Raw genomic sequence first — 26,845 nt, forward strand, 5'->3', positions numbered from 1 at the left:
GGCAGTGTTCTACCTTTGAACTATGGATATATTAACTTCAAGCCAATGAAATTCTGAAAAGAAAACAGTGATGAGAAAAATCATAATGATGAAAGAGTTTAACAATTTGTTTTCTCTATTTTGCATATAAATTCTGTGTATTCTAATGTCTGACTTCACCCAATGTCACATTAATCAAAGGTCACAATGTTTTAAAGCACTAAGATTTTAGCATTACTTCAGGATAAGAGAAGAATAAGAAAATAACTAAGTTTGCAAATATGAAGAAAAACTTTAGTTTTATTTTAGGGATCCTCTGCCTGAATGTGCAGTTCTGAAAAAGCTGCCATTTTAAATAAACGATAAACCCCTTATCTCTTGGCTCATGGAGCTTCATGTTCACTGAGTCTAGAGAAGTTGATACCATTTGCAGGGTCCAGGAAGAGGGAGTCAGATTATGAGCGGTGAGCACCTGCGTCCTCTGCGCAATTCAGAGGCACTCTGCCCCCTGGTGGACTGCTCAAGCATAGGCTTTGAGAAAGGGTTTGGAAGCCTCATTTCCCGCCCCCTTCTCCTACTGGCCTCTTCTCATCTGAAAACTCCAGTAGAAGCCCCAAGTTGAAAGCTTTTGCCCATTCGTTTCGGTCAAAAATTTCCTTTGATATAATATAAGAACCCTCGGCTACCTAATCAGCCCTGCACGGCTAAAATAAGAACCATATGAGACCAACGCGTTATCTTTGGTTATCATGGCTTTCCATAGGTAAGAAAAAAGCAGAGAAGTGGAAAATGAGACACTGGGGAGAGACGTGGAAGCGGTGAGGGCCTTTGGAGTCTGGGAAACAACTGGAAATCTCTGGACAATAAAGAGAAAAGAGAGTTTTAAAATGACTGAGAGGGGCTTCCCTGGTGGCGCAGTTGAGAATCCGCCTGCTAATGCAAGGAACACGGGTTCGAGCTCTGGTCTGGGAAGATCCCACATGCCGCGGAGCAACTAGACCCGTGCGCCACAACTACTGAGCCTGCGCGTCTGGAGCCTGTGCTCCGCAACAACAGAGGCCGCGATAGTGAGAGGGCCGCGCACCGCGCACCGCGATGAAGAGTGGCCCCCGCTCGCCGCAACTAGAGAAAGCCCTCACACAGAAACGAAGACCCAACACAGCCAAAAATAAATAAATAAATAAAAAAGCCAAGCATTTGAAGCCCTTTAGAAAAAAAAAAATGACAGAGAGGGCGCTACAGGAAATGAAATATTCGGCAGTTTCCTCTGGGCCACCAGAACCACAGCAAACCGTCTCTTCTGCTTCTTTTCGGTCTCTTGGCTGTGTGTCGCCAGCCCAGGGGGTAAGTCTGAAAGGCTCCAAGCCTCAGTTGCTTCTAGCTTAGCCATGTTTCTCCCATTTGGGCTAGTTTGGTCTTCCCCAGTGCAAGCTTTCTCAAATAGCCCTCAAGGTTTTCTCAGCTACAGGTGCCCTGCACCCACAAAGAAGGCCGTGACAAAATCATGGCTAAAGAGGAAGTATCACCTGCTGAGAGCTTAGAAATCTTGATAAGCGCTTTACGTGTACAGGCTCTAAGCCTTTGCAACAGATCGCAAACCACACAGCGATAACAAGCTCTATATGCAGCTCAAACCTAGAACTTTCTGATTCCAAAAGCTATGTTTTCTGTCTACTTCTCCAGTGTTCAGATAGGTTGGTCTCCTCCTCTTAGGTCTCCCCCAGGCCTGCTTCTAACTCAGGTCCTCCCTTTCCTTTTTCTGTATTTCAAGCACCATGTAGTGCCTTGGAATCTAATTCCCCAGCCTAGAGACTAAACATTCCTTCTAAGAATGGTGATCTGGAAAACCCCTGGGATAGTGGAACTGACTTGCCCTCTTTGCAGACTGTGTCTAATTCCTTTTAAATTCTTCCTCCGGATATAAACTAAATCCCTCAAATTGTGGCAGTACTTGCACCAGAGTATCATTTACAATCAACTTTTCTCTCTTGAAGGTTCAAACTCCTAATTGCAACCCAGAATCCAGTGAACCAGTCTTTCCATAATAATAGAATTACCACCCAATGCTTTTTAGGACACAAAAAAGGACTTTTATTTCATTATTTTCCTAAACTTCATTTTGAATTACACATGTTTTGAAAGGTGGAAAAGGCAATTTGCAGTCACATTAACTCCATCAAATACACATAATCTGAGCTTTTGCTGCTTCGGTGAATTACAGTCCACTCAGGGTTTCCTGACGCAAGAAGATAATACTAAGATAATAGAGAGGAAGAATGAAGAAGATTGGTCTGTAGAAAATGTGTTGAAGTCAATAACTGTTCATTCATAGGTGCAGTGTCCATTCTTAGAAAGGAAACTCTAAAATTCCTAGAAACACAAGACAATATTGGTATTTGGGGATGAACACACATTCATATATTTGTGTGAAATTTTGTGCAGTTCAACAGTATGGAAAGTGTTATTTGTTACCACAGCCAATGAAAATATACTTTCATTTCTATGCCAGTTAAATATTTCCATCTCCCATATAATGTTCTGCAAAAAAAGCCATACTATGCTATAGGCAGCAGTAACTGAAAAGGCGCTTAACAGTCTTAACTACATACCCCTAGGATGAAAAATACACTTTGCATAAATCATGTGCAATGGTGGATGAGAAGTCTGGATCTCTTAGAACTACAAGGGTTTACAAGCTTCTACTTCATACAGTATGACCCCAATCCAGTCAATTCAGCCAAATAGTCAAGCAAAAATTTAGGTAGGTCATCTATAAGTGGCAAACAACCCGTTTGACTAAATTGACCATGTTTTGTTAATATGAGGACACAATCATTGCAGGTGCCCTATAAAGAAATCACTTGTAAATGGCTATTGGTTTCAATTAATTTTGCCCTCTTAGGCTCCTAGAAGTTGGCTTAATTGCTTCTAAGGCCCAAGAAAAAGCCTTAACAAAAACACAAACATATTAATAACATAAAAATAAATATCACGCTCTGTGCACAGTCTTCTCGGTAGTAAGCTAGATTTCTCCATGGGAGAAATGTCACAAAAAATGAACAGAGAGACGTGGGGATACAGTAGAAATTTAGGGTTATATAATGCCTACAATTTGCTCTTACTCCAGTGACAGGTGTCAATGTTGATCAAAATTTTCTTTTGTACTTAGTTTACGTGTGAATCTTTGAATAGGATATTTTCAAGAGTCATTATGCCAGAGTAAAGGGCTGCACAGCAGGGAAGCAATGTACTTCACCTCAATACATCTATTGTCTGACAGTCTGGACTGGGGAGCTTCAAGCAGGGAGTGAATCCATTTTACAAAGACAACTTGTTTCTGCAGACAAAAGGTATCACCTGCAGAAATCTCTCTAAAGAACGGAGTGTGAATCTTCTTTGGCATAATAAATGTTCCACAGACATTCATTTTTCATGCAGGTAATCCTTAGGGGCTACTCCATTTTATTCAGATCATGCATATTTCATCTATTAGTGTGTGATTTTGCCCTGTGTCGGGGAGTCCTCAGAGTGAATTTGAGATAACAACTAAGTATTTTTAGAATTTGAAAAAAAAAAAGAGATAAATTTAAAGTATTACTGATAGTATGTATTTTCATTGAAGTGTCAGGTCAATGACAAATTTCCAAGGTTCAAAAGCTTGTTAGTTCCCTGGTTGCCCAGTAAGTCTGAGGTTTGGTTCCGTGAGTTACAGGAAAACAGGCTCAATGTTAGCTTCTCTAAGCTTTTTGAAAGTCCTTGCATGTCATTTTCTAATAATCTTTGTTCCTACTCAAACTTCAATAGCAAGGGAAAAGAAACAGGTTTTTATCTTTAACATGGTTTTTAGAGGTTTTACTATTTTGAAGATTTTTGGAGAAAGGAGCTAGTTCTATTGGTTACTTTATATGTTAGCACACAAAGGAATTACAGATGGGAAGGAGAGTGCAAATGACTGTCAGAAAAAAGTCTCATGCATTTAAGATTTTTTTACAAGTCAAAATATACATCCTCCTGTTGCCACCCATTCCTTAATTGTATAAGAACCATTCCTATCTCATCTGTCTCCTTCATAGCTCACTCAATTGGGATTAAAAATACTTTTCTTGGAAAGCAACTTATATATCTTATACCCATCAGTTTCATCAGTGGCGTTAATAAGAAATATAGCAGCAGCTTGGGTTGAGTCACCCATCATATCCCCCATTTCTGGGGATTTAATTGTGTAAAATGACAGGTACATGAAATTAGGAGGAAAAAGCAATCTGCAGACTTTGGCACTAGCACACATAACATTTTGTTTGAGTTGTTAAGGAATGAGGTTTGACAATCACTACACAGGAATTACAAAATTAGAGATCTGCAGACAACAAACAATCACAGGCATTGGTTTTCAGCTTAATGCCCCCATCCACCCCCCACCCCATATAGTTTCAATTATAATAAAAATAGAGATCTTAACATCAGAATTGTGCTGTTAACTCTTCAAGCCACACATAGGGTTTGAAGCACCAAATCCACAAGTTTCTCCAATCAAGTTTAAATGAACAAAAACTGAATGAAGACTGAAGGATGCCAAAGTAACTGTTCTTAAACGAAGCTGTAACACAAAGTTCTCCCCCAAACACAGGGTATTAGTGTCTAGTTCAAGTACTACCAGGCTGTATGTAGATCATGTCTCAGACAGGCTCCAGACAAGAACTACAAGTACTTCTGGTTCTAGGGGGCATCATCCATGATACCAAAGCAGGGCAGGGATCCCTTTTCCATCATCGATTTTCTGAAAGTTGCAACCCCCCTTGCGATGGGCTGTGGCAGGGTCGGTGCTGAAACTGGGGTTTGAGGGGAAAAAGTGAGCCCCCTCCTCAGCTGTTTGAACAGTTCTCCTTTAGAGCTCTCGCAGGGCTGTCCTGGCTTCTCAGGATCCATTGCCCTTGCTCACAAGAGAGAGCCTCACTCCGACCCAGTAACAGTCAAAGAGTCGACCTACCTGTGGAACCAGACACAACATGGTCCCCCAAAGGCCACTTAGGCGACCCCACTGCAATTGACAAGTCAACTTGTGCACTTAAAGCGTATCAGTTTATGGAGTGCTTGTTTGAAGTCCTCGTTGGACATGGTATAGATGATGGGGTTGATGAGGGAGTTGACATAGCCCAGCCACGTGAAGAAGTCAAAGATGGCCAGGTGGAACCAGCAGGCATCCTTGCAGATAGGCATCACCAGGGAGATGATGAAGAAGGGCAGCCAACACACAATGAACGCTCCCAAAATGATTCCCAGGGTCTTGGTGGCTTTGCGCTCCCTAGCGGCCATGAGTTTCTTCTTCTCCAGCAGGGCGTCGGAGACTCGCACTTTGACTTGGTTCACGTACACAGGAGACCCCGATTCGCTGGGTAAGTCTGCAGCCCGCGAATTAATGGAGGTGACGGAAGACGTGGACCCGGGCGAGTCAGTAACCAGCTGGGCTCGGGTCAGACGCTTGCCGGTTCTGTTGGGCGTCTGTTTCAAAATCCGGGAGCGGGCTTCCACGTAGATGCGGCCATAGAGGGCGATGAGCAGCAGGGTGGGGAAGTAGAAAGCGCCCACCGTGGAGTAGACAGTGTAGAGGATGTGATCCGTGTTCACCACGCAGTTCGACACCTCCTCCTCGGCTTTGGCCTGACGCCAGAAGAAGGGCGGCAGCGAGATGGAGATGGAGAAGACCCACACGAGCGCGATCATGACCGCCGCCCTCTTGGGAGTCCTTTTAGCCGAGTACTCCACGGCGTCCGTGATCGCCCAGTAGCGGTCCAGGGCGATGACACAGAGGTGCAAGATGGAAGCAGTGCAACAGGTGATGTCCGATGACAGCCAGAAGTCGCACACCACCTGGCCCAGCGTCCAGCGGCCCGTGACCGTGTACATGGTGCTGACGGGCATGACCAGGATGGATACCAGCAGGTCGGTGACCGCCAGGGAGGCGATCAGGTAGTTGGCGGGGGTATGCAGCTTCCGCGTCCGGTACACAGTGGCGATCACAAACGCATTGGAGAGCGTGGTGGCCAAGGTGAAGAGCGCCAGCAGCACGACCAGTACTACTTTCCAGGGCAGGGCTATGGAGTCCTGGTAAATGTAGCTCTCGGCGCTGCAGTTGTGGGAGGGAGCAGCAGAGACGTTGGCTTGCGAAAGCCCCGTCTGGGAGCTCACGGACAGCGGCGGGGCACACTGAGGGCCCGCTTCCTCCATGTCTCTCCAAGCGCAGCTCTCGGGCATGGAGCGGACGAGGACGAGGAAAGGACCGCTGAAGGGACCAGAGTCTTGTCCCCTGGTGGCTAGTCGGATCCGTGGGTTCCTCAATTACTCCTCCACCCAGGTTCCCAGGTGAACCTAGAGGTCAAGGGCGAGGCCGGCGGGCGCGTCCCCTGCACTTCGGGGCGCCCGTCGCTGCCGCCGCGTCTCTGGCTGTTCCTCTCTACGCCCCGTCTTAGTCCCGGGTTGTTAAGGGCTGGTCCACAGAGCCCCGCTGCGCTCCGGCTCCCACCGGGGCGTCTGGAGGAGGAGGCTGTAGTTCTGTTTGAGGAGGGAGCATCGGCCAGGTGGGAGGTCTTACCCCAGTTGCGCGGGGCTAAGCGTCTCCTAAACCGGGCGCTCCGGGATCTGCAGACTCGGCCCGCACGAGTTTCCTAGCTGTCGAGACCAAATCTTGCAGGCCATTGAGGGGTCCTGATCTTGCATTCCCGCCCTCCTCCCCAGGCTGGGGCAGTTTTCCTGCGGCGGCCGCGGTCGCCAAAGCTGGGCGGGGTGAAATCTGGGAGCCGCGCTGCGCCGCGCCTCGCGCCGGAGCTCTGCCCGCCCTTCTTTTCACGCGCTGGCCACTCCGGCGAGCTGCCCCGCGGAGAAGGGGCCGCAAGAGGTGGGACTCGGGGGCTGCGGCTGCGGCTGCTCGCGCCGCGCCGCCGCCGCCACCTCGGTCCCACGGGCGCCGCTCGGAGCCATGCCGCTGGGCGCACTGGTCTGGGGGACCTGGCGCGGCGGGCGGGGAAGGGGCAGGTGTCTGGGGGAGCTGCAGGGACGCGGCATACGCCGGTCCGGGAGGAGCATGTGAGTGGCGGAGCGGTCGGGCTCCTTTTATAGAATCCAGGTCCGGTCCGCCGGAGCCGTGCAACTCTTGCCGCGCGGCGAGTGCCAACGCCGGCTCCCCATCACCTTCCCTTTTTCTCTCTCCCTCCCTCCTATCCTCCCGCCCGGTTCTCTTCCCCGCCAAGGAAGCTCCCGCCGGGTCCTATCGCCGTCTTCTCCAGGTCCCATCCCCTGGCCCCTCTCCCAATCCGAACACCCGGGAGCCACGGTTCTGGCCGGAATGGGGTTGAGGGCGTCCTGTCCATGCTTCTATCTTCTTCCGAGCTTGCTGCACGCCCCTCCAGTTACACTCGCACCCTCAGCCGCGGGCACGTGCACAGCCTCACTAGGCTCCTTACTAGGTCCCTTACTAGGCTCCTAAGTACCGTCCCCCCACCCCACCCCACCCCCCGACCCCAGTAGGCCCGGCCAGCGCTAGATGGAGCCAGCCGCAGTCTCTGACCTCGCCACTCTGGAATTTTATCCAGCCCTGCGGGCCACACCCAAGTTAGAAGGAGGCGCCAGTAATATCGCCTTAGAAGGAAATGGCCAATACTGCATTTTATACTTCGGGATTCAAGTCATAAACTCTCGGTACAATACAAACTAATTTTTCATATCTGATTTTAGGAATCTGTGCTTTCCATTTAATCCCTCCCCTTTAACTGTAAGTCGACAGGAAAGAAGAGAGAGAGAAAAAAAACAACTGCAAAAATGTACAAGTATCACAAACACAAGCACACTGTGAAATTAAACCGTCCGCTCCACCCTCCCACTTCAGCCTCTCAGCAGTTCAGTGTCTCAGGAAAACAGTTTGCAGTGAGCGCGCTCACTCCTACAGCCCGTCTAGAAAGGAGGTCATCAGAATTCAAGAAACAAACGGGCTCTGGGACCACGACCACCAGCACCATCCGTGCGCCTCCTTCGGCTTCAACAAATACATCGGGGTATCACCCATACGCGGCTCCAAGCAATACCAGTACCTAGGTCCAATGACCCCGGAGCAGGTGCTCTGTACCCGTTCCTCCTCCATCCCTAACAGAAACACATGTAGAGTAGAAGTACAAGTCAGAGAACATTTAAAGAAAAGTACCAGGAAAGGACACCGTATTTTCAGCTGTGAGAGCTAAGTGATCCCAACTGCGAGTTCCAAGCGTCTAGCTCCGTGTTTGGCAGCTAGAGTGCATTCAATAAAAATGACCTTATGATTGCACTTATCAGGATAAGTGTAAGCACATTTTAAAGAGAATTATTCAGTTTGGGGCCGGAGATTATCTGGCCCGTTCAGTTTAGAAGAGTCATTGAGATCCTTTGAAAGAAGAGCTTTTTACCCAAGGTGACACAACCCTAACCCCAGTTCCCTTGATTCCCGCGTCTCTAAGCCAACCAGACGGGCAAAAAATCTAGTGTCTGCTCTATGCTGGGAATTCTTCTAGGCACCTGGGTTGTAAAGGCCAGTGGGGTAGACCCAGACCCAGTTTTCAAGCAGTTTACATTCTAGAAGAGGCAGGCATGCAATAATAACATGAACAAGTAAATAATTAGCATACTTTCATATAGCGTTAAGTGTTATGAAGAAAATAAAACACAATCATGTCTCGAGAGTGAGGGTACTTCTTTAGGTGGAAATTCTCCAAAATCGTCCTCTGGCTGCAGTCTGGGCTGCAGCAGCCAAGCTGGGTATAAAGGCACCACCTTCTCTGGCCTCTCCTGCCTTCCCTAGCGCCCAGCACCGCTCCGGTAAATTTAAGCGTCATTTGCACCGCATCTTAAGGGGTCCTGCCCATCCTTCCACCCCACCCACCTACATCAGGCCGCTGGCGAGTTAACTTATTTTGCGAACTGCAGAGCTCTCTTAGAAACCGCAGCAAAGGAAAGCGAAGCAGGCGAGCCTAAACCACTAGGTGGAGGCGTTAGTCAGGATGGAGCAAAAGTGTGTGTGGGTGCTGGGGGCAGGCGGCGTGAGGGGAACGGGCAGGAAACTGTTTTCCTGCTACCTTAGGGGAGCGGGGCAAGGTTAGAGAGAACTGCTGAAGGGATGCGGGGAAGAGGAAGGCAAAGAGGAATGCTAGAGGCTGCAAGCAGCCTTTCCTTTTGCAATTTAATTGCTCCTCCTCGGGCTTGGCTTTAGCGAAGTGGGGAACCTGTGGCTTTCTCCAGCCACGCCTTCGCTGCTTCGCGAGTCCCGGACCCTGAGTGCGATCTGCCACCACTGGGAGGAGTTTGATTTTTCCTCCTTCGGTTAAGAATTTGCGTGAACACACCCGGCCATCACACGGATGGGATTTTGGCAGAATTTAGTGGAGAACCGTCCTTCATTAACTTGGCTCCCTTGTTTCACTCACTTTTTTTTTTCACTTAAAAACATATAAAATATAGATAGTTGCACATGACTGCATGTTTGTGAAACACTCCAGAGACCAGGAAATCTTTAAAGTCGCCTCTGCCAGGGTCGCCCCTGCGGAGGAGGGTCCCTTGGCCGCTCTGCAGTCCGCAGCCGCGCTGGGCAACGTCCCTTCAAGTCTGCAGGAAATTCAGCCGACACAGACTCAGCTGGAGGGGCAAAGAGGGAACCGAGGTGGGGTACTGAGCTTCTGCTTGACTACCGGGCACTGAAACTGCGAATTAATGTGCTCCCCTCATCAGCTCCAAGCAAGCGGGGTGGCCTTTCAGCAGAAACTGGGGATGGGGGATAACACTGCAACTGCAGCGACGCCTGTGATTAGACACGAAGCCTGAGAAGGTGAACTGCAGAGGGACCACAGAAGAATCGCCCCTCCAAGAGACCGAGCCTATGCTAGAAGGAAATGCTGCCGCTGCTGCCGCAAAACACGAGGCGCGGTCCTCCGGGGTTGCAGCGCAGCGCTAACGAGACCCGACGCAGTGAGGACAAGCCCCTTCCACCTCCACGCAGCCCCAACAGACACCCGGTAGAACGTGCTGCAGCTCAGCTCTGGCTTGGCTGGAAGCCAGCCAGCCCTCTGGTCTGTGCGCTTGCAACATCCCTACACTCTTTCCTGCATCTCCCAGAAAGAGACTTTAACTTCAGGGCACAGGAGCAAAGAACTTCCTTGTGAATTTTATCTTTGCTTTGCAGAAAGAAAAAAAAAAAACAAAAACTCGAACACTCACGCTCTTGTCGCTTTGCTCTTTTGATAAAGCAAAGTGCAACTTCACACGCTCCATCCCCACCAGTTGAAAAATCCACAAGCAGTCCCTAACCACAAAGTGTGAGGACCTGGCAAGCTACTTCTTGCAGATTCTGCCCCCTCTATCTATGGCCATGTTCTTTTTTGTTTGCTTGCCTTTTTTTTTTTTTTTTTTAACTTCCACCCAGGAAATGGGCAGCAGGAGATGACCATGAGCTCTGTACATCCTCATGCATGGTGGTAGCCTGTTTCTAGGTTTCTCTTATATTTCTTCCAGTAACGATTCCGTAAGAATAATACTGGTAGTAATGAAAGTTACCTCTTACTTATGTCTTGCTTGAAACTATGGAGATGTTCCGATAAATGAACATTTACATACATACAGATGTATATATACAATTTTTGCAGACAACCTCTGGGGTTTACCAGACCTTCTGAGGCTCAGATCCCTCTCCATATTATTGACCCAACACTGGGCTTTTGACTTGGTATCCGTGTCACTGTACTTATGTGTTGTGTGCTCCTCAAGGGGTCTTTAAGCCAAATAATAAAAATGGGTGCTTTATTCTCTAAGTGCCAGGCTGGCATAAATTAATGCCTGAAAATTAGTAACTCTGCTACGTGTTTGTGTATGAATACAAATATTGTATAAGCTATATCTGCATTTAAAGAATGCAGACAAAAATTAGAGCACGTATGTATAACTTAGACATGTTCTAATGCCTGTGTCTGTAGTAACAGCCACTTTGCTACTTCCAACAGATACCCACAACAGGTAGGTTACTGCTGGTTCAAAGCTAGCCCAGTTCCAACTAGAAAAAGAGTCACCTCCCAACTTAGATCTCAGTCACGTATTACCTCACTGAAGACCTAGGTTTTAGAAGATAATTTCTAACCTAAAGCTTATAGTAACATAAGCAAGGTTGCGTGGGGGAGAAGAGCACTGATTTTTTTTTTTTTTTGACAAAGAGCAGGTTTTGGCAATAATAAGAAATCACTGAATAGGAAAACAATGCCAGCAAATCCACCGAAGTTGAGAGCAGCTTGCTGCCACCAGCAGGCATTTCTGTGCAGGATGAAGTCTCTCCTAAAGAATGAAATCCAAGAATTTAATAGTGAAACTGTCCACTGGCTTAAGGAAAGAAGCAATAGAAATTGGGTTTTGCCTTATTTTCAGACTAGGAAAAATTGCATCACTGTGTGATTCTTTCCAGTTTTGCAGAAAACCAATCAAGCTATTTTACTGCTTCTTCATCTGTAAATAACGAGTAATAAGCACTGTCTTTTATTGAGGGCTGTGTGCTAACTAAACCTGCATGTTCCACGTACATTCTCTCACTTAATTCCTATAACAGCACTAGCAGTTGTCATGATCATCTTCATTTTCTGGATGAGGAAGCTGAAGCTTAGAGAATTTAAGTAAGTCTGCCAACAGCTGGAGAATGATAGAACTAGCCTCTCTAATTTCAAGGTCCTCCTCTTTATCAATGGTCTACACCCAGTCAGCCAGGCAACTCAGCACTGGCAGCCCTTTTAACAATCCTGCCTGTGGCTTTATTTCATCTCACTTGTGAAGTGGCATCAATGCTGATAGCTATTTAAATCTCCAGAGTAGTCTTTGGTTAGGTGCCTATACATTTTTTTCTGGGGGGTGGGCGGTGGTAACGGTAAAATTCAGGTAGAGAATTGTGCACCATGATTATGTTTAGCCAGTTAATCATCACTTCCTAAGTAGCACGGTTAGGTGATCACATACCACATACCACATATTCTGAAGTCCACAGCCCAAACAGTTTGACTTCCTTTCCTGGTCCCATTCAGTTACCTTCAGGGTTCACTTTTTTTTCTTTTCTATCTCATCTACCTTTTTTTTTTTTTCTCCTCTTCATTATCCTTCCCTGTCTTCTCATCCTTAATCACTTCCCCCTAAGCCTGACACACATATGCATTAAATAAAAAACAAAACAATAGATTAAAGCTTTTACAATTTGTTTGGAAGAAATACGTTAAATACAGTGACATTCCCTGTTCTCCATTTTTAACTATGTTAATGTAAATATCAGTTAAAAAAAAAACTAAAAAATTTGAACTGCTAAGTCTGTTGAATGTAATTAACTTTTTTCCCACCAGTGGGTCAGTCAGTGACTTAACCAAAAAAAAAAAAAAAAAGAGGGCCTTTTCCTTGAAAGAAAATTATTCAGATCAAAGTTCTTTAAAGGACGTCTTATCAACCAGATATCAGCAGTTTGGCAAGTTCATCTACTAAGAACTTGCCAAAACCAGGAATATAAACAAAATGAATCTAGATTCCTATGTACTAAAATTTTTGTCCTTTATGCATGAAAGAGTTCCTCCCAGCCCCACTCAGATCTTATTTGTATTTTTAAAATTTTTTTATTTTTAAAATTTTTATTGGAATATAGTTGATTTACAATGTTGTGTTAGTAATGTACAATGTGTACAGCAAAATGAATCCGTTATACATATATCCATTCTTTTCCAGATTCCCTTCCCATACAGGTTATTACAGAGTATTGAGTAGAGTTCCCTGTGCTCTACAGTAGGTCCTCATTAGTTATCTATTTTATATATAGAAGTGTGTGTATATGTCAATCCCAATCTCCCAAATTATCCCTCCCTACCTTCCCCCCTGGTAACCGTAAGTTTGTTTTCTACATCAGATCTTACTTCTTCTTGCTTTACATACACTTCTAACATGTTTGGCTATGTGATTTCCAAGGCCCCTGAAGATTAGAAGCATCACCTTAGAAATGGATGAGAAATTATGTCAGGTAAACATATTGAATGCATTACAATGTCACAGCTGTTATCATTATTGCAAAATAGTTGGGAGAATCCAGGGTAAACTTCAAAAAATAAAAACCTAAAATAATGACAATAATATTATTATTTGTATTAACACATTTGTTTTTTTAAAGTCTTTATTGAATTTGTTACAATATTGCTTCTGTTCTATGTTTGGTTTTTTGTCCCCAAGGCATGTGGGATCTTAGCTCCCCAACCAGCGGATCAAAACCCACTCCCCCGGCATTCGAAGGCAAAGTCTTATCCGCTGGACCACGAGGCAAGTCCTTAACACATTTAATAGCATGAAGTATAGTATTAACTCAGACATTTATTACAAGTGATGGAAAACCATTTAATCATACCTAAAAACAAAAGAGAATTTGCTTCAAGGAGAGCTGGACCCCTCAAAATCAAGAGAGGAGGGCTCCCCTGGTGGCACAGTGGTTGGGGGTCCGCCTGCCGATGCAGGGGACACGGGTTTGTGCCCCGGTCCAGGAGGATCCCACATGCCGTGGAGCGGCTGGGACCATGGGCCATGGCTGCTGAGCCTGCGCGTCCGGAGCCTGTGCTCCACAATGGGAGAGGCCACAACAGTGAGAGGCCCACATACCACAAAAAAACCAAACCAAAACAAAACAAAAAAATCAAGAGAGGAATTGAGCCACCAGCCACCTTGGACCAGGAAGGAATGCAGCCAAGCCTTAGGAACCATCCTCACTCCGGACACCATCACGACTCTCCTTTTTCTGTTGGTTCTTGTCTGTCTGTTGACTTTTTTCATCTATTTCACTGTAGACAGGCTTTCTCCACATTGTTGAAAACACAATCATTAATACCTTTTGAGGATTACATTTTAAAGCTTCAATCATCTTGTAGAAACTAATTTGAATCCGTTCCAAGTTCAGAACTTCTGAGAAATGGGTTCTGCTTCTGAATAAAATGTAGACCGTGACAGGTCAACATTCTGAAAGTAACAACTAGAAAGGCTGAAAAACTGTGGAAGCAAGAAGAATTAGACAAACTAAAATCCCAGAGAAGGAAATGTATTTCCTTGAGGAGCTGATGATTGCTGCCTGTTTTATTTCCTTGAGGCATTTGCTGGTTCTGGACACAGGCTGTGGATTAAACCTGGTCCAGGCAGAGGGATTCTACTGGGAAAAGAGAAGCAAAGCTTTTGATAGTCATTAGGACCAGTGTGACAATTTTGAATCTAGAAGCGCCCCAAATGCATGGCCAGTTTTCTCTGTGGACATTTGCTATGTGTTGCAGCAAAATAGGAGACCAAGGAAGTGGGTAGGAAAATTCTAACAGGCAAATTGAAATCCCCCAGTTTTGGAGTGCTTAGAAGAAAAACTCTCTCTAGGGAGAAGGAGGCCTACATTAAACATAGACTGAAGATGCAGAGAGACAGAGACCTTCCAGGCTCTCAATCAAAAGGCCAGGATGGCAAAGCCCAGAGAAGAGGATACATCACAGACGGGCTGAGTCTAGTTGCAAATCAGCCTGGACACAGCTTGATGTCTGACCGGTCAATGTAGTCAGTTCTACATGCATTCTGCCTAACGTAGGAAAGGGTGAATGCTCTCTGGACAAAATCATACCATTTGGGGCCTCTAGAGTCCATTTATATACAATATCTGGTTGCAATTTAAAAATGATACATGCACAGAGGTAATAAAAATGTGACAAGTAATATTAACTAGAAAATCAAGACAGCAGAAGTAAATCCATACACAATCCAGATATTAGAGTTAGCAGGAAAGGACTTTTTTAAACTGTCATAAGAGGGTGTGGAGAAAACGAAACACCCTTACATTGTTGGTGGGAATGTAAATTGGCGCAACCACTATGAAAACAGTACGGAGGTTCCTCAAAAAACTAAAAATAGAGTTGTCATATGATCCAGCAATCCCACTCCTGGGCATATATCCAGACAAAACTACAATTCGAAAAGATACATGCACCCCAATGTTCATAGCAGCACTATTTACAATAGCCAAGACATGGAAACAACTTGAATGCCCACCGACAGATGAATGGATAAAAAAGATGTACATATATGCAATGTACCACTACTCAGTCACAAAAAAGAACGAAATAATGCCATTTGCAGCAACATGGATGGACTTAGAGATTATCATACTAAGTGAAGAAAGTCAGAAAGAGAAAGAAAAAACCATGTGATATCACTTATATGTGGAATCTAAAACATGACACAAACGAACTTATCTACAGAACAGAAATAGACTTACAGACATAGAGAACAGGCTTGTGGTTGCCAAGGGGGAAGAGGGGTGGGGGAGGGATGGACTGGGAGTTTGGGATTAGCAGATGCAAACTATTATATATAGAATGGATAAACAACAAGGTCCTACTGTATAGCACAGGGAACTATAGTTAACATCCTGTGATAAACCATAGTGGAAAAGAATATGAAAAAGTATATACATATATGTATAACTGAATTACTTTTCTGTTCAGCAGAAATTAACACATTGTAAATCAACGATACTTCAATAAATAAATTAAAAATAAAATAAGTGCCATAGAGTGTAGGAGACAAAGGAGACATGTCACATAATTTCTCAGTTTTGGTAAATGTTCCATGATTATGTTAGATGTTAACATAAGGGAAACTGGGTGAGGGGATGTAGGTATTCAATGTAATATTTTTACAACTCTTTTATAATTCTGAAATTATTTCCAAAATTTTTTAAAGTTTTTACCTACGAGAGGGCTGAAAGATTTAGGATAATGGATCGGGGTAAGCACAAGACTTCTTAATGAATACGTTTTGTGTAATTATGATTTTTGAACCATGTGTAAGTATGAACCATTAAGAAATAAATTTAATATTTTTAAATAAATATAAATAAGAGGAAAGATTTTTTTAAGGAATTTATTCTTTAGCTACTCTTTAGATTTTGTCTGAAGATGTATATACAAGGCTGTTCACGTGACATATGATGCAATAATATACACTATTAGAAGGAAGAGGTAGACAGATATCATTAATAAAGCAAAATAAAAGGATTTATGTAGAGTTTATTGCAGAAAGTATTCAGTCCTTAGGATCTCATATTCTAATTTAATATCAAAGTGAAGTTTCCATTACTACTGCTTATAAAGTACAAAATTACATCACCAGCTTTGCCAACAATAAGTTAGAGAAAATGTAAATGCTTTGCCTTAATCAGACTCCTAGTAAATGTTCAATGAATGAGTCAGTGTTGCCTTTCTCTACCTCTCCTCTACAGACTTCAGATGGCCTTTGTCAGCAGAAAGGAAATAGGATGGAGCATGGTTTTATGGCAGCCTCTCCGTAGACTGAAATATACTTCGAGTACATGAAGTAATGAACAGAAAGAAAACTGATTAGAGGGGCATAATGATAATAAAAACCTTTTCATGTGTTTTTCCCCTAAAATTGCATTTCCATGTTTAACTGAGAATCCAATTGTAAGTACAGGGTTTGGGTCTGCAGATTTGCAATTATTTAATTGTACAGAATAATTAAATATTTTCTCTTATTTGCATGTGCCATTGCATGCCAATTGCACAGTACTGTGTACCTAAAGGTCAGATTTTTAAATCTGACCATATTTGCTAGTGAGGTTTAGCTGTTGACAGAGATACTAACGTGATTGTGCTCCTGGTATCTCTTCTGTGATAAGAGGCAGCTGCTCTATGGCATGCCATCCATCAGGCAATGGTTTCTTTATATTATATTTTTTGTTATTATTCTTCATATCTCAATTTACATGAATTTAAAATCAATTTGGCTGCCAAATAATGAACTGGGACACATATTCCTTTTTTATGCAGTTACTCCATGTGCTTAGGGAAAACACAATAGTCATAAGAAAAGCTAAGTCATATTTTCTTTAATGCCAGGTAACTTACAGCCGTGATTTGCTTCATGGATTTGCCAATGCCCAAATTAACTTTGCTCTCCTCATCAAGTCTGAGGATAAAGCTGGGTTTTATCAGCTTTTCATACAACTTTTCCAGATTCCTTCTGTGGATTTATAAAGGCTGATTTCTGACACTAGGGTTATGGAAACAGCTAAACAATTTGTTTTTATCAGTACTTCCTACATAGTAAACATTATTTGATTGGATCAGTCCCTCTGAAATGTTCTTTTTCTCAATTTTGAATGGGAAATTCGAGATTAAAGTGTTGATTTCTCTTGCTGGAAAATTTTACTTTCCTATCAAATTGGTGCTCTATACTCAATTTCCTATTCTCATTAGACTATACTTTCATCACGTCTCGGTCTCTTTGTGTCCCAGTGGAAGGACATTTTTTTCCTGGATGTTTTTGCGGGGTGTTTTTGTTATTGTTGTTGTAGTATTTGCCTTTGTGTGCAAATGTGTGTATTAAATTTTTTGTTTCACTGAATAAGGACTTACAGATTAAGAATTCCCTAGTACCTCAAATCCCTTATGCAAACTTCTTTTTGAAGGGATGTTTCACTGAGCTTATGTTAAGTTTAAGCTATTGAGCTTAAAACAGAATACCTAAATGAATTTTCATTTCATTTGAAATATTTGGGGGAGAACAATGTGTTATTATTTTTGTACCTAGTTTCAGTGCTGAATAAGTTTCAGGGTCTCTGCTGCCACACAGACCTGAAGGCTGAAGAATCACTCCTTCATACAGCTAAAACCCTTTCCCAGCACGCTTTTTGGAAAGCTCCGATTTTGTATCCCCATCCAGTAGTTACTTTTCAAACATCACAGATGTTAGACATTTCAATGTTCCTTGTCAAAAGTCTCAGGTTCATTCACAGGAGCAAATGGCTTCAACTAGTCAGAAAAGGCAATCATGCTAGAGCAGGGTTTTGGGGGCCCACTGCTGCACTGTGGAAAGATCTGAGCTGAGAGGTCTGAGTAGCTGTGGTAGGAAAGAAGACCTCGCTAAGTGGGCTTAGATGAGAACTACCAACCAATGTGGAAGTATACTACATTTCATCCAATCTAAGGAGTCATCAATGGTAAAAAGAACCATTATTTTATGTATCACTAAAAAAAAAGAAAAATGCCACCAATTAGATTCACAGGGCTTCCTTATTATTTAGAATTTTATGTTACCCCATTGAAAGAGATCTCTAGACACGTGGAAATTTAGATGTTTAACTTATATGTCACTTTTTTGCATACATAAAAAAATGAAATTAATTGGTTGAGGCATACTCATGAATTTATATTAAGAATGTCAGTCTTCTGAATCACTTTCAACATGCCATCAATTTTCATATTTTCTCACACAGCATCATCTGTGTCACCCAGAGCATAAGTAATACAACATTTCTATGAGAGTATCGCACTGTTATCTCTGTTATTGTTCTCCAACGCAATATTCTGCTAGCTTTTTCAAGATGTGTAAAAACAAGTAGCGAGTGACAACCACATCACGACTCTCCCCAGTAATTATACAATACAACCTATTTCAAAGATGCTCAAATATGGAAAAAAATGTTCTTATTAGACTTGATAAAATACAGTAAATTCAATATGTTTAACAGCTTGCATGACTATACTGGTCTGATGATTATCAGCCTTTCCTATATATTCATTATAATTGGTATTTACGTAGTCTGTTTTGTGTGAGAAAACCAAATACTTCTCAAGTATTAATAGCACATCTTCTAATTATAAATATTTAAAACCTATAAGTGATATTATGTCCAACTCAGAAGTTTGACAAAAATTAAAAATTTCATTGTTTATCTGCTAAGAGCTAGAATGAATATTACAAATCAAGAGAAGTTAGGTATAATTTGTGAATTAACTTTGTGAGTCTAACTTTGGTAATCTGAACTTTCATGTAAACTGGGAAAAATCCAAATTGAATACAATTTTTAAAACTATGATGAGAAAACAATACTGTCCATCTAAAAACTAACAAAATAGCACAGAGAAGGATTTTTTAAAAGGAAAAGGAAATTTGAGAATTGCTAGATACATCCAAAAAGATGTGTAAGAGCATGAAACTAAGGGAGATCGATGGAAGTGATTGTTTAATGTGAAGCCAGAGTTCCAAGAGACTTTTAAATGAGACAAGAATGCAAGAAAGCCTTAAAATATCAATACGCAAGTCCATTCTAGAATTAATTAAGAAAAAGCAGTAATGCCACAGAATACTGAATCAGTAATAGAAAGCACAGAATTAAGAATATCTTAGAATACAGAGAAAGAGAAGCAAGAGATGAAAAGGAAAGAAAGATGAGAGAGATCTACGGGGATTCTGGAGAAAGAAACCAGAAGACATGCAACAATCAATGATACAAATGAAGAAAACTTTACTGCACTGAAGAAAATGTTTATTCACTGAAAAGTCTACTTATTTTGAAAGCACTTAGAAATTGTAGGCCAAATAATAAGAAAAGACATACATATAAATATAGCTCATCATGTTTATTTGTTTGATTTCCAGGATATACTATTTTTTTAAGTCCTGAAAGAACTGATGCAGAGAAAAATAAAACAGATTACCTTCAACAAGGGGATGAGTAGGGGATGTTTCTTTCATCAGTACTTCATCACCTTCCGGTGATGATGAAATGTCTGTAGAGTTCTGAGAGAATAAATTTTGCAAAAACAGATTTCTATATCCAGCCAAATTGCTTTTCAATATTGCTATACTGACAGATGAATGGATAAAGAAGATGTGGTACATATATACAATGAAATATTACTCAGCCATAAAAAGGAATGAAATTGGGTCATCTGTAGAGATGTGGATGGACCTAGAGTCTCACATAGAGTGAAGTAAGTCAGAAAGAGAAAAACAAATATCATATATTAACACATACATGTGAGATCTAGAAAAATGGTACAGATGAACCTATTTGCAGGGCAGGAATACAGATGCAGACATAGAGAATGGATGTGTGGACACAGAGGGGGAGGGTGGGATGAACTGGGAGATTAAGCTTGACATAAATACACTACCATGTGTAAAATAGATAGCTAGTGGGAACTGTGGTATAGCACAGGGAGTTCAGCTCAGTGCTCTGTGATGACCTAGATGGGTGGGATGGGAGGGGCAGAGGGAGGTGCAAGAGGGAAGGGGATATATGTATACATACAGCTGATTCACTTTGTTGTACAGCAGCAACTAACACAACATTGTAAAGCAATTATACTCCAATAATAATAAAAAAAAGGAACATGAAGACAGACTTAGATATGCAAGAAATTATATACTTAAAAAAAATCAAAGCTATATTTAACTGAAAACTTTGGAATGTTATGTACCAAAATGTTAACCATTGATATTCTTTGGGTAGAAGGATTAGAAATGATTTTCACTTATTCTCTTTTGAATTGTTATTTGCATTTGAAATTAAGTACGAATTGCTATTATTTCCAAAAATAAAACTAATTTTATTTTTAGAAGATATTCATTAAGCACCTTATAGTAATGTAGAAATTATATTGCTACACCATCCTAACCCTCAGAATTTATTTAATATTATACATATTATGCACAAGTGAAACAAATTAGTTCAATTTTAACAGGTATTGAAATTACATGCTATCTCTTAAAAATAAAATTTACCCAAGGTAAAATCTGCATGTGAAACACAACTAAAACCCTTTTAAAGTAAAGAGAGCTTATGTATAGATTACGTGCAAGTACCTGATTTGTAAACATATGTGCATCTATTGCTTTGTGATACTTTTAAAAATTATATTTAGTAATTGTAACTTATCACCGATATATTACAACCTAGAAAATTTGCAGCCTAGACTATGTTTCCAGAAAGAATGGACTGATTTAAACACTATAAAATTTCACTGTAATTTCATGTTCATATTGACTACAAATTTGAGAAAAATGTTTTACATCTCGCATTAAAGGTGAATGAGTCTCAAGAATATGATATCAGCTTATCATGAATTTCTAATTTTCTAAATACTGTATTCAAAATCATAACAACATTTTATCTGTATTTGAATGCCCTATCTCAATAAAAATATTTTATATCTGTCCAGTCTCGGATCGTTTTTATATAAAGCCTTTTCCTCCAGGGAGCAGTTAATAGGTTCTTGACAATTTACTGTTTTTATAAAGTAGTTTAAACATCAGCAAAACTTCATTAATAGTCAAATGTTAATATTTACTAACAAAATAGAACAGAAATTCTAATGCTCTGTGGCTGTGTAAGGATAGGGGTCGTGAATGTCCACATGGATTCAGAACCAAGTAGGATGCTGGGATCGCAGTAGGAAATTCAGTAAATATCTGTGTCATGAAACAGTAATAGCTATTCCAAAATGGAGCCAGGGGCATAAAGTTTATAATTGCTAGTATGGAGATCTTTATGAAGGTGTTCTAAAATTTAACATTTCTCATCTATCATTACAAAAATAACTAGATTATCTTTTCTTTATCAGGCTGATTAGGAGCTTTGAATCAGAAATTAAACTGATTGGTAAGAAGAAAGAGTTTTGCTCATGTTGAGTGTTTCCTATAAAATGGGCACTTATGTTAGTTTCTTATTACTGCTCTGCTAAATTCCTGCCACTCAGTGGCTTTAAACATTACAAATTTATACTTTTGTGATGTTGGAGGTCAGAAGTCCAAAATGGATCTCATGGACTAAAATCCAGGTGTGGGCAGGACTGTATTCCTTCTGGAGGCTTTAGAGCAGTGGTCCCCAACCTTTTTGGCACCAGGGATGGGTTTCGTGGAAGACAATTTTTCCATGGACCAGAGGGTTGCGGATGGTTTCAGGATGATTCAGGCGCATTACATTTCCTTGATAAAGTAAGTAAATTTTAATGATAATTTTACAAGTTGTCTAGTAAGTAAAATGTTTTTCTGAGCTTTATGAGCTGCTCTAGCAAACTAAATCCAAGGAGGGAGTCCTGGGAACCTCCATAGCTTTTCATTCAGAAGCACAGGTAACAACCCGAACCTGTGATTGGCATCTGAGTGGAGGGAGGTAGTCTTGTAGCACTGAGCCCTTCCCCTGGGGGATCCCACGCTCTCTCCAGGTGGATAGTGTCTGAACTGAGATGAACTTGTGGGACACTGAGCTGGTGTCACAGAAATGCTTGGTGTAGGAAAAAACCCACACATTCAGTGACCAGAAGTGAAATAACGCTGTTAGCATAGTGTGAGAGGAAAGGAGAAACACAGTAAAGTTTTTCCCTTTAAACGGACCTAAAAGAATGCCATTCTAAACTGAGTCTATGAGTTTATGCCTAAGCCTGTCACTAGAAAGTGTGGCCTACAGTGGAGAACTGTTTACACGGTATGGGGGTATGGCCTTCAAATGTGACCCTACAGCAAACATTCAACAAGTTTGAAAGGACTTGATAATCTCAAAAAACATTCACATCTCAGATTGTCAGGTGAAATGTTTTTTCATAGTTGTCTCTGCATCCCAAGGACAGATTCCAATTATACTTTAATTTTGAGGTTATAAGTTGTCATCCTAGCATGTATTCTGATATACTCTGATATTCTGATATACTCCCAAGATATATATACTTCTGATATACATGTATTCTGATATATTCTGATATACTCCCAGTATATAAAGTATACTCTGATATACTTTATATTCTGATAAAATCCCAAAGTTTATACCTCTAAATTGTTTTCTGATAACCTATAAAAATAACTCTTCTCACTCTGTGGACCGCTTTAGGCCTTATCCTTCTCACCCACCCATCCAAACCCAACACACACAACTACGAAAATTACTATTGTGAAGAAATTATTCTTCTATTAAAATGAATTTGATAGTCTTTTTATTTTCAAATATTTTATTAAGCAAAAGGTTATCTCGATTGGTAATGAGGCTGATTCTCTTAGATGGCATATATAACCACAAATTTAATAAGTCGATTACATATTTGGTATAGTAATACAAAAAGTATCTTAAAGAAAATAAGGGACTTCAACAACAGCAAATAAATTATTATAAGATTAGGCCTAGCCCATACAAAAAAATATATATGTATGTGTGTGTGTGTGTGTGTGTGTATATATATATATATATGTAACAAAGCAAAGAAAAAATCACTAATGTTTGGAAAAAGATCCAGCACATTAACTGCTTTGTGAGCTTGAAATACATTATAATAAATACACCTAAATTTATTGGCAATGGCATTTTCAACATAGACTAGAGTGGGGGAAAAATCCACCAGACTTAGTCATGCCTTCTTTGACAGGAAGAGTTGTGAAAACACATTTTATATAATCAGTTCATACATGTTCTTTCTTTTTTCCTTGGCACAGAGGAGAAAAACACTAATTAGTACTACCGTACTTTCCTGGGAGACTTATGCTGCGGTCAGTGATTAATTACATTTGAGAACAAATGGCCAAACACTTCAATGCTTTCATTTGTATCAAAGAGTGAATATTGAAAAGACTGTGAATCAATGTCCATTTTCAAACTACTAGATATCCAGGAACGAACGCTATGTGAAAGAGGTGAGTAGAGCTATTGATTCCTCTCAAAACCGCAATGAATTAGGCTAAAATAGAGAAGACAATAGAATGTATATAATGCTACAGCTAATTTTACTCAGATGAGAAATTGATAATGCCCAGTGAAACTCCATACCTCAGATAATTGCTCTGAAATTCCCTTGTATCAACTACAGCTCTGCTTTTTGGGCAAGTCAATTACACTCTTGGATATAAATGCCTTGACTTGCACATTATTTACCACAAGGATTCTGAAATACCTAAAAACTTTAAAGGAGTATTTAGGATCTTAGTGGCCCCCAAGAATTTGCTTCTCTCTCTCTCAAAGCTGCTCTCTTTGGGAGTACACAAAGAACCTCTAGTGTGCTTGATGTAAAGAGTGATCATTTATTTCTCCAAGTCACTTACGTCTCTTACGTCCTGTTTATACTGAGACCTGACACAGCTGCCTACCCCACACCTACCCACATCTAAATGCTCAAACTACCAACACGACACATCCAGCTTACAGACTGTGATTGGATTTGAAAAGTAGCATCAGCAATCGGAAGGGGGTGGTAGGATCAACCTGCTCTGTAGGGAAGAGCATTTTACCATCGACATTACTGAGAATTACTGGTGCGTAGTAGTCTTGAAAAACACTTTGACTTTTTGTCTGACTTATTACTGTTTCTGTAGTCTCTGCAGATCCTGCAGCCCATCATTGCCTGTGTCCTGGGTAGACTCCTCTCATTGTTTCACTCCTACCCTCTGCTTCATCTGATGCATTTCTTTTTTCTTTTTTCTTCTTTTTTTAAAATGTATTATTTGTAGAATATGAGGCTGCCAGGTTATTGCACCCCTTCATTTACTCACATCAGCCACTTCTAAAAGCAATTCCATTGTTATCTCCCACCAATCTGTAGCATCCTGTTTTTACTAACTTTTCCCCTGACCTCCCTTTCGGTATGTGTCTTTATTTTCCCCTTGCTGTCTCTCTGTTCTAATATCTGTATGGTGGAGTAGTGTTTTCAACCATGGAACTACTTTTAATCATGGTCAACTTTGGGAAATGCTACCATTTTTATGGTAATAAAGGACTGTATCATTCACTTGTAAAAAATAAATGTATTATTTGTAGTAGCAGTAGTAGTAGTAGTAATAGTTAATAGCTGCCATTGTTGTCCGTGCAGCTAAAACCAGACTTGGGCTGAGGAGGTGTGATATAAAGCACCACTTATCAAAAAGGACTCTGATTTGGCAATATTCACCATGCCTTATGGTTTGTTTGTTTTTGTTTTTGTTTTTGTTTTTTGCGGTACGCGGGCATCTCACTGTTGTGGCCTCTTCCGTTGTGGAGCACAGGCTCCGGACGCGCAGGCTCAGTGGCCATGGCTCACGGGCCCAGGCGCTCCGCGGCATGTGGGATCTTCCCGGACCAGGGCACGAACCCGCGTCCCCTGCATCGGCAGGCGGACTCTCAACCACTGCGCCACCAGGGAAGCCCATGCCTTACGGTTTTATAGTGCTTTCTTACATATATTGGGTTGGCCAAAAAGTTCATTCAGTTTTTCCGTAACATCTTATGGAAAACTGGAATGAACTTTTTGGCCAGCCCAACACATACATTTAATTCTCACAATACTACTATGGCATTGGTATTTTTATTATTATCATTATCATCATTCCTGTTTTAGACATTAGGACTGCTTGCCCTAAATCAACACAACTAACAGTCTGCAGAGCAAAGACTTAAACCCGTGTGCAGTGTTCTCTCTTACATTATTTGTTATTTCTTCTTTAAAAGGAAGACATATAATCATAATACATCCACCCTTGCTTGATACTTCCAACATCTATATGCATACCGTCCGCATACTCAAAAAAAACTCATGATTGTAAGTCTATGTCAATTTCTGGGCATTAACTGTAATAATAAAAATAGAGGCAGATAAAATATTCCTGAGTATAGAAACTTCAACCATGACTAAACTTCAACTGATTTGAATCGCCATGGTCCTTACAGCCCTCTGAGGAGCAACTTGGTAGCCAGCCTCCAAGATTTTTGTGTCCTGGGATTTAATGCTCCCCTCCCTAACTAAGCAGGCTGATCTGTTTAACAGATAGAAATGGCAGAGGGTGACTTCAGAGGCCGGGTCATTGCTCGTTCTCTTAGACTACTTACCCTATAGCCTGTCACATGCCATGTGATGAGGATGTTCATGCAACCCTACAGATAAATTCTCATGGCAAGGAACTGAGGCCTCTGGCCAATAACTAGTACTCACTTGACAGGAATATGAGTGAGCCAGCTTGGAAACGAAGGCCTCCAGGCCCAGTCAAGCCTTCAGACCACTGTAAATTCATGAGGGATCAAAACCAAAAGCACTGAGCAAAGCCACTCCTGGATCCTGACCCACAGAAACTGTGTGGAATAATCAATACTTGTTATTCTTTTACACTGCTAAGTTTTGAGGAAATCTGTAATGCAATAATGAATAACTAAATCAGGGAAGAATCTGGAAATACTAGTTCTTCACTGGTTTTTAGTACTTTGAGAACACCCAACTGTGCTGCATTCTTAGATCTGACCAACAGAATTAGATTCATAATACATTCCATTTTCTAAGGTACATACTGTGAAATTCTTTCAGATGAAGCTTCCTCATAAGAAAGTACATTGGATACTATAATAATTAACACACCTTTCCTGTAGTACAAAATGAATCTGCTTTATACAAGCCCCAATGTAGAAAGTTCTACCCCATAACAAATAGTGTTAGCACAGTGTTCCGATTATCTATATTGCCTTTGCTCCCCATGTCACCCCAGCTCATAGAGAGCATTTCAATCAGAATCTGTGGGTCCCAGGCTTGCAGCTGACACAAAGGTGAACATCAGCTAATCAAAATGATGAGATTTAGGGTTTCCCTGGTGGTGCAGTGGTTGAGAAGTCCGCCTGACGATGCAGGGGACACGGGTTCGTGCCCCCGGTCCGGGAAGATCCCACATGCCGCGGAGCGGCTGGGCCCGTGAGCCATGGCCGCTGAGCCTGCGCGTCCGGAGCCTGTGCTCCGCAACCGGAGAGGCCACAAGAGCGAGAGGCCCGTATATCGGAAAAAAAAAAAAAAGATGAGATTTAACAATCTGAAGGAATTCACCTGCAGATGTATAGCTATAGTATATACCGTGAAATGACTGGGCTGGGGACTGGGAATTACTATATTTTGTGGAAGGGATGGATCTAAATGAAAAAATGCAAAGTAAGTTAAGCAACAGATAAAGCATTTTTAATAAGCAATCTTAAGTACATTGAATAAAAAATAAATTGGCTATAAGAAATAAGAAGCAAAGGAATCCATAAAGATAGTTT

The 26,845-nt window shown here is 41.6% G+C and overlaps 1 protein-coding gene across 1 annotated transcript; it reads right to left on the reverse strand.

Annotated features, from left to right (window-relative positions):
• Positions 1 to 4,153: 4,153 nt before the first annotated feature.
• On the reverse strand, positions 4,154 to 7,466 carry HTR1B (5-hydroxytryptamine receptor 1B). The gene has a single exon (XM_022590343.3). The coding sequence runs from the start codon at positions 6,229 to 6,231 to the stop codon at positions 5,032 to 5,034; it is 1,200 nt and encodes a 399-aa protein (XP_022446051.1). The 5' UTR covers positions 6,232 to 7,466; the 3' UTR covers positions 4,154 to 5,031.
• Positions 7,467 to 26,845: the final 19,379 nt, after the last annotated feature.

This window comes from Delphinapterus leucas, chromosome 12 (genome assembly GCF_059928025.1).
Source record: "Delphinapterus leucas isolate spDelLeu-1000000601 "Yukka" chromosome 12, BTC_Dleu_Yukka2, whole genome shotgun sequence".
NCBI lineage: Eukaryota > Metazoa > Chordata > Mammalia > Artiodactyla > Monodontidae > Delphinapterus > Delphinapterus leucas.

Excerpts from the sequence above, each read along its gene's own strand:
- HTR1B (XM_022590343.3), bottom strand. The coding sequence starts at position 6,231 with ATGCCCGAGAGCTGCGCTTGGAGAGACATGGAGGAAGCGGGCCCTCAG.